The 12,792-nt window shown below is 29.7% G+C and overlaps 1 protein-coding gene across 1 annotated transcript; it reads right to left on the bottom strand.

Moving 5' to 3' along the window:
* Window positions 1-633: 633 nt before the first annotated feature.
* Window positions 634-12,708, bottom strand: LOC144849989 (GDP-D-glycero-alpha-D-manno-heptose dehydrogenase-like). Its single transcript, XM_078707140.1, has 12 exons — window positions 12,543-12,708; window positions 11,478-11,536; window positions 10,572-10,628; window positions 9,030-9,078; window positions 8,345-8,439; window positions 7,915-8,028; window positions 5,493-5,584; window positions 4,113-4,354; window positions 3,752-3,837; window positions 3,333-3,446; window positions 2,989-3,090; window positions 634-2,604 (listed from the first exon to the last, which is right to left on the bottom strand). The coding sequence occupies exons 1-12, from the start codon at window positions 12,562-12,564 to the stop codon at window positions 2,551-2,553; spliced, it is 1,086 nt and encodes a 361-aa protein (XP_078563266.1). The 5' UTR covers window positions 12,565-12,708; the 3' UTR covers window positions 634-2,550.
* Between the last annotated feature and the right edge of the window lie 84 nt (window positions 12,709-12,792).

The raw sequence follows: 12,792 nt of genomic DNA, 5'->3' as shown, positions 1-12,792 counted from the left end.
ACTTACTAATGGGTTATGCTGATGATGATTTATATTAGTATTCCCTTTTCTAAGTAGGTCTACATCCAATCAACACAGTAAACACTATTACATTCAATCACATTTCTGTACTGACATGGGCATAAAGGAACTTAGATGTATTGTCCCCAAAAATGAAGATTAATAAATCAGACTTTGAATAGGCCATTTTGCCATTTTAATCAAGTTAGTCACGTTATAAAGTTATATGTAAAAAAAAACCAAAAAAATAATTATTTCACTTATAAAAAGGAAAGAAACTTAATTTTAACCAAAACCTTTGTCAGACAATTTAAGTATTTTTTGCTTTAAATTACATTTTTTCAGGTAAATAATTTTTTTTTATATGAATCAATTAAAATGATACGAATTACAGACATCTTACTATGTAAAATATTTAAGAAGAATAGATATTTATTTATTTAGTTACTTATGTTGAACACACTAAACCAAGTATTAGTATTTGTGGGGTAAAGGACCAACTGAGACAAGTTTACTTCTAGGTTGGTCCTCATTTTATGTTCTGTATTATTTGTATAGCATTTGATGAATTAAATGTTTGTTGAATTTGTTGAATTGTAATACTAAATCAAAATGATCACTTAAAAACTTCACTGCATCGTATATCAGTACTTTATTTTCTTTGTCCGTCGTATTTGTATCATAACTTCTGTGTTTCTTAAACTTAGTCGCACATTCATTTATAAAGCAGTAAAAATAAATATATATTTTTTGCATAAATAAACAGATTGAAATATATTCATAAGCAGTGCATAAATAGAAATTCTTAATCCATCCATTTCATATTCAAAATATTGGTCATTGAAATGACATGATTACAAAACATCCAAAATAGTCTTAAATTACTCATAAGCAAGAACAGCAATTATAAAGCTCTGTCTACACTATCAAACTGTATGTGCCCATATATGGACATGATGATGTCATTGCAACACCATATTTGTGCACATCACATTTTTTTGTCACATAAAGTTTGATAGTGTAGACAGAGCTTTAATCCATTTATTTCATAAAAAATATTATTGGTCTTAAAATACCCATAAGCAGTGCATAAATAATCCATTCACTTCATAAAAAAATATTGGTCATTGAAATTACATTTGACATTGTCACATAAATTGTCATTATACTCTTCATTACATCATCATCCAAAATAGTATTGGTCTTACCTTTAACTTCTATTTTGTTGTATTAACCTGGGTCATAGAAAGATTGTGTGTGTAAGTTAAAGCTTAAATTTTATACTGAAATTCAGATACACTGTATCAGCAAAGCTGAAAGAGCACCTACAACTAAAGATTGCAAAACTTACAAAATAAGTTACTTTCAAGAATACAATTTCAAAATTAAATTTCTGTATATGATATTGCACAGTGTACCACTATACTAATTCATTATTTCATTACAGATTATAATAATAGTTGTTATATTACAAATTTTACCAAGATGTATTACTTAATTAAAAACAGATTTAATTAAATATTTGGAAGTATTCAGTAATAATAATAAACAGAATAAATTTTTAAAAGAACATCAGAAAATTATACATATTTATATATAAACCAATCAAGATGTTATGTTAATAAATATAATAAATAGTATTCATACATTATAATTACTAATATGGGCATATAATGATTCCATACACAAAAATACATTTTCAGAGAAGAAATCAAATTGGCTATTTAATTGATGTCTCATAGATTAATTGTTTTTTATACTCAATTCCACTCCAATATATATACTCCTATTGAAGTAATATATAAAATAAAATATAAAATATTTGAATGCTTATCACTAACTATTGTTTTCAATTTGTTTTCTCAAAAAGAGCAAATGCATCAGTGTTGCTTATTGGATAGATAATGAGTGAAATCTCTGTCTACACTATCAAACTAATTTGACAAAAATAAAGTGTGATGTGCCCAAATATGGTAGAAATATGATTCTCATTCATTGTGTCCATATTATGAACACATCACATTTTTTTGTCACATTAACTTTGATAGTGTAGTGATAGTGCTGTTATAGGAAGTCATAGAAAAACATACATAATTTTAACTAAATTTAACAATTAACAAATATTTGTTCTTTTCTTAATACTTATTAATAATTTAGTATGAAAACCTTTGCTTTTCTGTTTAACCAAATTCAGTGGTTTTCTATAATTTATTCAGATTATTGAATTGATAAAAATAGTCAATATTTTGTTGTAATAAGGTCTGGCAATCGTGTACAATTTATGGGTAAGAGTTTATGATGTATATTATGTTTAAAATCATTCATATTGGCATTAGGCGATAGAAGAATATTAAATATTAAGAATACCCTTATTTCCCTATTTCAATACATCAAGTAAAACTTACAATATTAGTTGGTATATTAAAATACCCTTATTTTTTTAATATACCACTAATATTTATAGCGTGAAAAATTAATTTGTAAAGTTGTTTTTTTGTGTTATTTCAAAGCTCAGAATATGTAAATCTGTTGTACTCATCATATACACTGCTATGGTACCAACGTTTTTGGAAAAATTCCCATATCTACATAGTCTTTCACAATCTGAAAACAACAATAAAAATGAATATTTGATACCTTAATCGCCGATTTGACAATTCAGTTTTATTCAGTACAGTGTCATTGCTTATAGTAACACAGCATTACAATAGAGGGGTATGACAATATTTCCATTTGCTCAATACATTGTAAGACAACAATTGTAGCAAGGTGTTCTAAAGATCTGTCTATCAAACTAGTTTGACAAAAAAAATTGTGATGTGCCCAAATATGGAAGTGATATGCCCAAATATGGTAGTGATATGACATCATCACTGGTCTCTAGTTGTTGCAAACATAAGATTCATATATTTATCATTATAAAGTATTATCATAATAGCATTGTAAAATGTATATTTAAATTCATGAATAAATATGTAATATTATTACCTCTCTTAATGTTTCAATTGTCAAGTTGGGGTGTTTATATTGAAATCCAGTTCCTTCTATTTTACTGCTATCCACATATAAATGTTTGTTGTAGAGCAATTCCTGCAATATTAAATATTATGTATATTTAGTACAATTATAAAACATAGCATATTCATCACACTATCATTATTATATCATATTATCACATAGTATACAAATAATGAATGTTTATGAGTGTTATGGTACAAATAATGGTGAATGATGAAAGGTTATTTCAATGACCATTCAATAATGCGTACTATTGCATGCCATGTGACCCACAATCTTTATAGTATTATGAATATAAAATAAACTAATTTTACCTGATCTAAGTACGGACTCAGTGGTGTGTTCTCAATTCCGTTTTCCTTACAAGCATCAGACCACGGTGCTAAGTGTTTGTCATTAGAATCTTCCACAATGTCTGTCATATTCATCTGGGGAGAAAAAAACAAAACCTTTCAAACTCTTAAGCTCAGTCTACACTATCAAAATAGTTCGACAAAAAAAAGTGTGATGTGCCCAAATATGGTAGTGATATGACCAAAGATCATGTCTATATATGGCCACATCACAGTTTTTGTCACATAAAGTTTGATAGTGTAGACAAGGCTTTATATTTTGCTATATCAGTCATCATGTATTTAACTTATCAAGCATGTAAATTCGCAGTTTAAGCTCATGACACTGACAGGAAATAAACTTTAAATCATGTACCTGTATGGTAAAAAAAAGTTCTTACCCTTGCAAAATTTGACATTACGGTTCCAAAGTAGTCATGTTGAATTCCAAAAAGGCGACAGACCAAATCTGTAATCGTTCCCTGAGCTGTTTGATAACAAAATAAAACATTCTATTAGTTAACACAAGCAAAGAATCATGGTTAGAAAATAATGAAACATTTTTAAATATCATTACCAAATAAGTTAAAAGCAAGGCTTTACAAACATGTATAAAGCTCTGTCTACATTATCAAACTAGTTTGAAAAAAAAGTGTGATGTGCCCAAATATGGTAGTGATATGACATCATCATGTCCACATATGGGCACATCACATTTGTTTGTCACATAAATTGATAGTGTAGACAGTGCTTAATACTCACTTGTGTCTGACTTATCCACCATGTTATACACTTGACCAATCTCTCCATTCTCAACAAGATGCCAGAGGCCGCGGCAGACATCTTCAACATACACTGTGTTCATTTTTAAGTCTTTGCTCCAGAGTAGCTTCATCTTTTCTTGCAGCTGTTTGTATACTGCACCGATTATCAACCTTGGAGTCAATCCTATCTTATCCGCAATCCCATACACAATAGCAGGTCTTACTATTATACAGTTTAACCTAAACGATTGAAATCATAATTACAATCCTGTGCATGCAGTACCGGCTGCTTACTTGGGATCAAATCTAACCCCTAGCTATTGGCACAAGCTCAGTGATCTAGAGGTATGAATGGCAGGCTAGAAATCTGGAGGTAACAAGAGTTATTCTCAATATACTTAATAGTATAAAGTACAAATTACTTTAGAGTAGGGCAAAACATCTGACCAATAATTATTATTGTTAGGCCTATCATAGGAAATGTTAGAAAATGAAATAGTCTTGAAAAATTCTCCACTTTGAGTTAACTATTGGCTGTAATTCTATTTTTATGTATTTAAATTTACTTGCTGACCGTTTTTAATAAGTTTAAATTTTTATTTATTTTTTTTTAGTTTTGATTTAATTTATTTTTGTAACTGTATTGTTAATGTTAGAACGCACCGTTTTATAAACGTGTGCCGCTGATCCAGTTTTTTTAGTTTTTAGAGTACAGGTACATCAATTTAATCTGCTGCATGTGTTTGTTCAATAACTAGGGTTACTCCAAATCCAACATACCACGTTGAGGGTTAAAGGTCACTATTACAATCAGAAACCATACTTTTTAATAAATATAGGGTATGTTGTCTTATTATGTGGTGGCCATGGGATCAATTGAAACTTGGTAAAGTACTTAAAGTGTTACCTTACAATCACATTCCAATATTTAATCTATTTATATATTTAATAACATTTACTATTAAAATTCACAAACGAAGACATTTTGTAATACAACTTTTGTGTTTTACATATATCGCCTATTGTCATGGACCATAACCTTCCTTAAGCTCTGTCCACACTATCAAACTAGTTTGACAAAAAAAGTGTGATGTGCCCAAATATGGTAGTGACATGCCCAAATATGGTAGTGATATATCATCATGTCCATATATTGGCACATCACATTTTTTTGTCACAAAAAGTTTGATAGTGTAGACAGAGATTTAGAATGATACAGGCACCACATGAGAAGTAGTATTACCGAATATTTCTACTGTACTAGGCAAATATTGTCATGTGTAGAGATACATACTGAGATAAATTTAATCAATATTATCATTTTCATGCAGGATGCTTCACATAATTTTACCATGATGTACTTAAAATGTAAATGTACCCTTTTATTTTGCGTAGTTCCTCTTCCACCATCAGCTTGTACCTAGACACACCGGTCCAAGGTGTAGTCTTGGAATCCTCATTGCTTGCTTTCTATCAATAAAAATCAACAAAATAAATCGCTTTAAGCTCTGTCTACGCTATCAAACTAGTTTGATATGCCCAAATATGGTAGTGATATACCACATCATCATGTCTATATTTGGGCACATCACATTTTGTTGTCACATAAAGTTTGATAGTGTAGACAGAGCTTTATAATAATCAAATCATACAGTTTTAATATAAATAGATTAATTTTTTCTATTTGTAGCTTATTGCTTATTAAGAGCAAAATAGAAAGTAGTTGCGTCAAGGAAATTTCCTCAATACTAGCAACGAGGAATTAGTTTCTAAATTCCTTTATGTCCAGAATAAGAACAATAAGAAGCTTTCGCTTTGTGACAACTAAAGCGCTGTCTACACTATCAAACTTTATGTGACAACAAAATGTGATGTGCCCAAATATAGACATGATGATGTCATATCACTACCACATATTTGGGCATATCACTACCACATTTGGGCACATCACACTTTTTTTGTCAAACTATTTTGATAGTGTAGACAGAGCTTTAGGAACTAGAAACTAGTTACTGTACGTCACGTGAAATTCATGCGGGGACATTAAGTTGTGTTTCCATTGACACACTTTTGGCATATTTTATTTATTTATTTTTTTATATGAGTAGGTTCTAGGTCGTCACAAATTTCCCTAAACCGATTTCCAATATTTTAAGACATTCCAAGCTTCTTTCAAAGTATTTTATTAATTTTTATGATTTTTCAATTCTTCATATTAATTTTCTAAAAACAAGTCATAAGTTGTTACATACAGTCAACTCTCTCAATACCGGACTTTCTGAAAACCGGAAACTCTCCCAAAATCAGACTTTTCTCGAGGTCCAAAATTCATTTTTACCATTAATAACACATTTGGAATATCACACTTTACAGAAAACCAGACATATTTGGCCAGCCCAAAGGTGTCCGGTATTTGGAGAATTGACTGTACTGTAAAATCCATCACAAATTGTTTCGCTATTATTTCTGAAAACATTACTGACGACAAAAAAAGGGTTAAAAGCCATCATTAAAAAAAAAGGAAAAATAAGTAAGAATGTTAATGAGTATTGTGAATAAAACCTTTCAACTTTTTGTATTCTACATTTCGGAAACACTTTTCTAAAGTAGTTTATATCAGCTCTCGAAAAAAATCTGTAAAAGCAGCAGCTGGTATAAACTATATGTTGTATTCTATTATCCATAGCTTTATTTCTAATCTTAGTAATGTATTCTATGAACTCTGTAATTGTGAACCCATTCATTTGGGTTTGGTCTCCTTTACTCTACCAACTATAGAGGAATTATATAAACATTATTTCCTTATCTTTTCATCACACACACACACCTTTTATAATTGAACAATGACTACTTGTAATTTCAACTTTGTATGCATGCATTTTAGTGTAATGATATCAGTCGGAATTTTGTTTTTAAGGCCTTCTACAAAAGTTTCCTATCTTTAGACTTTAAAGCGCCATCATCTACACTATCAAACTTTATGTGTCAAATAATGTGATGTGCCTATATGAACATGATGTCATATCACTACCATATTTAGGCACATCACACTTTTTTTGTCAAACTAGTTTGATAGTGTAGACAGAGCTTAATATATTGACACCCAATTTGGTATCTACCCTAAGCTATAACCATACACATTCATTTATGAAATTATTTACTAAATATCCACAATATTTTTATTTATTTATATTTTATCTGTAATAATATTATTTAACTTTACTGAAAATGATTAATTTGCACTGTAAATAGTTGACTAAATTAGCATAACCTGGGTTACAGAACAGTTACAGCGTAATACCAACCAGCAGTTATATTAATTAATAAGCGAAGCCATCTCATTGGTTGATTCTACAGGTAATATTCATATAACTATACTATATTCTATTATTCAATATGTCCTTGACCGTATTACATAGAGAATTATGAAAACACTGGAATATGATCCAAGACAGATATTATCACTTTGGTAGAAATTAGTTTATGAAATGTACTTAATTTATTATTATACATTGTGAAAAAGTACTAGTATATTTTAAGCAGGGAAAAGTGAAATTACCCCTGATTTTAAGCTCTGTCTATACTATCAAACTAGTTTGACAAAACAAGTGTGATGTGCCCAAATATGATAGTGATATACCTAAATATGGTAGTGATATGACATCATCATGTCCATATATGGGCACATCACATTTTTGATAGTTTGATAGTGTAGACAGAGCTTGAGTTTAGTTTAGTATATGCTCACTTTTCTAAATCCAACTATAAAGAGCGATACAATAAAAGTAAATCATAATCACCTTATCACTGTTGTACACCTGTGCTGTGGACACCTCTATGTAGATTTTAATAGCTCTTTTTGCTGCTTCTTTTGCACAGTTCAAACTTAAATTCTTAATGCCTTCTTCATAAATCTATGATGAAGATAAATTTCTTTTTTTTTATATTTCAACAGTATTTTGTTAAGCTCTGTTTACACTATCAAACTTTATGTGACAAAAAAAATGTGATGTGCCCATATATATATATATATATATGATGATGATGTCATATCACTACCATATTTGGGCATATCACTACCATATTTGGCCACATCACACTTCTTTTGTCAAACTAGTTTGATAGTGTAGACAGAGCTTTATACAATTATTATTATATTTAAATTATTAAAACTAATGTAAATCAATCTATTAATCAAAACATTTATTGTTTTTTATAAATGTTATTTACCTCATCTGTCTGCCCATATTTGGTTTCAGCTGCTAAATTAATGACGACATCAAATTCAGTACCATCACCTATTTCAAATGCTTTAGTTGTGGATGCTAATTTAAGGAAAAGGATGTAAGAATTATCTATTTTATCCATATATCTATCATCAAATTGAGACAAACACCCATCTCCTCTCTCTAAAAGTATTTTAATCTGTATCCATCAATTCCCTACTGTACATTCAGATCACCTTAATTAAGAGATACTGTGCCAATTAAGGGTATGTTCAGATACATGGAGTTATGCTTTTGTATCGCAAGGAATGTCATATTATGATTAGCGTTGTAACAGCAAAGTGTTCAGATTTGGTTAACTAACGCTATCGTTTGAAACTGAAGTCAGTATCACCGATCTGGTATGCAGGAGTAAATTTGATTGGTTAGAGGTCAAAATCATTGATGCATGACTTTCTATCGTAACAGTCGTTCACTAATCTTGTACCTTGAGCTGTCGTAACGAATGAAAGATCAGTGTCGTAAGAGGTGGCTTCAACTAATCTTTTCCTGGTTCAGATCTATGGAGTTGTACACCGCGTATGATACGAAGCAAAACTCTGTAAGTCTGAACAGGCCCTAAGACAAATCAATTGTTACAGTTCTGTTACCATTGTAAAATATATACAGTAACACAATATAATGCATACCTGTGCTGATCAAGTTACAAGAAACAAACTCAACTTTGGCAAAAACTTCCTGCAAAAAAAACAAACAATAACAATGAAAAACAGAACTTTCTAAAAATATAATTTGGTTAATTTGTTTTGCTATTTTATGTTTAGAATTTCAGGCAGTGGGCCAAACAAATACAATGTCTGACTACAAACGAAAATGTGTTTTTTATATCATAAAAATAAATGTACTTCCCTGTACAAGCTCCTTAATTAGATAAAACACTGATAAATACATCAACGTGAGCTAATTTTAAAGTACACTAATTTCTCGTAGTAATTATAAAATCATGTTACACATGGATAGACTAAAAATATTTTAAATCTGATTATGAATTGAAGCTAACATTATGTTGTCTATTAGGCATTAGCAAATTATGTTCCATATGTTGAATGTCATGCAAACAATATACTTTGCACAATATGATGAAAACATGTACATGCATATCTTAAGCTCTGTCTACAAAAATGTGATGTGTCCATATATGGACATGATGACGTCATATCACTACAATATTTGGACACATCACTACAATGTTTGGGCACATCACAATTTTTTTGCCAAACTAGTTTGATAGTGTAAACAGAGCTTAAGTTAATTATAATGTGTATCCAAATAATAGGTATACTCATCCATGGTAATACTTATTCAAAATAGTCTTATCTTGATTTATCAAATTGTGAACATTAGTTAAATGCACTTTTTTCACTCTCACCTATACTGTTTTTGTTTTATTAGATTATCATTTATTTTAGATAGTAAGTATCAGTGGAGATAATAATCTATCATTTGAAACTATTTATAGCTAGTAAACTATTTATACAAATAATTATGTGGTTATACACGAGTAGTTGAAAACGATAAAAATAAATTTAAGCAAGTGTCAACTTAATAATAAACAAGAAATATTTCTTACAAAAAACGCCTCTCAACTTTTTGACGTAACAGTTTTAATTATTGTTCTTTCTTCAGATAATGATTTATAATCATTTATTTTTGTTTAAAAATCAGTAGTAAACATTTTGTGTAACATAAATATAATCTTGCCTACTGACTGTACAGAAAAAAAAAATATAATCATAAACTAAATTTTGGTACTGTACATATTCCAGGGTAGGTACGCTCCATAAGGTAAAAAATAAACAGGCTTGGTCCTCTTATTTTAGTTTATTACTTTAGTACAGTAATACAAATCTATATTTTATTTCTGTACAAATAAGATTGATTAATGATCTAAATGAGGTAAACATATTTTAACATGACACTTAAGATGGCAAGAAATGTCAATTCTTATATTAACAAATGATTTATTAAATCAACAAAGAGAACATTACCAAGAATTTTGCATATTACGAGCTTACCTCGGCAAAACCATTCAACCATGAAATCAACAATACCAATACAGTACTGTATATGATTTCTGCAAATTTACTCATAATGGGAATCAGTCAACCATGCATATTAACAATACATATTGGGAGTAGGGATTTTAATACAATTTTTGCTGATTTACTTACCTTATGGAAATCGTTCAACCACGCAATCTGCGGCGGCACCTTATCAGCAACACGCACCTAAAGTATATAACAACAAAATTAAATCAGCTATATATGATTGAATTAAACTTTATTGTCTTTTAAACAAAAGATGTTTTCTGAGAAACAAAATTCCATCAATTCTGCTGGTTTATATCGCCAACATTAAAACCTAATATTTCAGAACATAATAAAGTTTGTATTATGTAGTAAATATGACAATTATATCTTTAACAAGTTCTCATATATCTTATTTAAGTATCGTTTTTTTTAGATTTTCATTTTCACTTTCACATGACTTTCTATAGGATATTAATATCTTATCTTAGCTGGGCGGTTTAGTGTTCTGCCCTTTCCTTTAAATTACTTTTGTATTATTAGGCATATTAAGTGTATTTTCAACAACTTAATTCAAATTTTATTTTTTACTTAAAATTAATAACTAATATTTATGGAGGATTTTATTTATTTTATTTTTATTTATTTTATATAATAATTTCTAAAAGAATTAATTATACTGGCATTCCCCTCCACCCCAAAAAAAAAAAACCATTTATTTCTCAATTTACATTTACTGTACATACCATATCAATTAGCACATAAATAATAGCATCGTAAACAGCATTAGACTGATATTTGTTACTGGACATGGATTGGATATGAAAACATTAAATTATTTCTTTTTTTTTGTATTAAAATATATTGTTATTGGTTGATATTGTAGGTTGGTTTTGTGTAAGTTGCTTATATTGTTAATTTTCTGGTGTAATTGTTTCTCTTTTTTTTTTTTTATGATTTGTATATGGATGTATACTATCCGAAATAAAGAAATGAATGAATGGAGACTTTTCAATTCTTTGTTTTTGAAACTTGATTTCACAGACTTACCTCAGCAAGATCATTTGATGTAAGATAATGAACCAAATGTCTGCCAATGAACCCGCAACCTGAGGATGGACGAAGAAAAGAAACATGATTGAATGTGAAGCTTGAAAGTGATTGGTCTTTTGGGAAAGATAAGTATTTAGAATCGTACTTAAAGTCTAAAGGTTAGCAAGTGTACACTTAAACTTCAAAGCTCAGGGGATAGGAAATAGTTGAACAAAGACTTAATAAAAGCTTTAAAGGAAATGATATGAAGAAAAGAAAGTTTTGATGTCGGAATACGCAGCGAAGATTGGATAATAACTGATCTCAGATGCAAAACAGTGAAATTATAATTATTATAAACGGGCAAATCATAACAAAGGTCACTATTATAGTACCTGGTAAAGTGAGGAAAAATATATTTAGTTTCAAATCAAAGTCAGGAGAGCTGGAGTGTAACACAGTTCCAAATTCATGTTCCATTCAATTTAAGTAAAATAAAAACATTGTTTTTAATATTTTAATAAATAATTAACAATACAGAGACAGATGAACCATGCGAGCCATCTGTCTTGGAAAGCACACATACAGTTAATGACATAGCACTCAATTTACTGTGTATGCGTACAGTGTAGCAACAACTTCTGTTTTGTATACTGCGATTATATTTAAATACAGAGAGTTTTTAAACGTATCGCCCTAAAGTATGATACATACTTTTAGTATCTATCATTTTATCAACCTGTAAACATTTAATTTATCGGTTAATCATGGTTAATTCATAAACAAAATAGAATGCAGGTAACACATAATACAATGAATAAATAATGAGGTATAAAATGAAAATTAATCCAATCGAGACAAAGATATTTTAGCTCTATCTATTATTTTATGGTGAATACTGAAACTCAAGCCTTTTGTTCCCATCATCAGCAAGTTACTGTAGTTGATCATCACACACAGGTCCCGAGTCAGTGTTACTGATAACTCTGAAATGTACAAGAACCGGTGCATAGGCCTACATGGCGCCTACATTCTCTTTGATTTGAAAAAAATATACTAACTATGAAAATAAGTTTAATTTACCTCCAAGTATTAAAACTTTCATGGTACCAAAACTGTTTATTGACAATGCCTAACAAGTTCTTCGACACACACTGCTGCAGTTTATTCGACTACTCGGCGTGCCTCCTTTTTTCCAATGTTTTGAAATACTGCCCTCAATACACGGAGGTATTATTATGGGTCCAGAAATGGCCCTAGAACATGTTCTACTAAAGTAGCTGTTTGGATATGTTTGGCGCCCCCAGTTAGCCACCCTAGTAGAAACTCTCTC

This window comes from Antedon bifida, chromosome 1 (genome assembly GCF_963402885.1).
Source record: "Antedon bifida chromosome 1, ecAntBifi1.1, whole genome shotgun sequence".
NCBI lineage: Eukaryota > Metazoa > Echinodermata > Crinoidea > Comatulida > Antedonidae > Antedon > Antedon bifida.
Note: the sequence above shows the minus strand (reverse complement) of the source record. Positions and strands in the feature narration are given on the sequence as shown.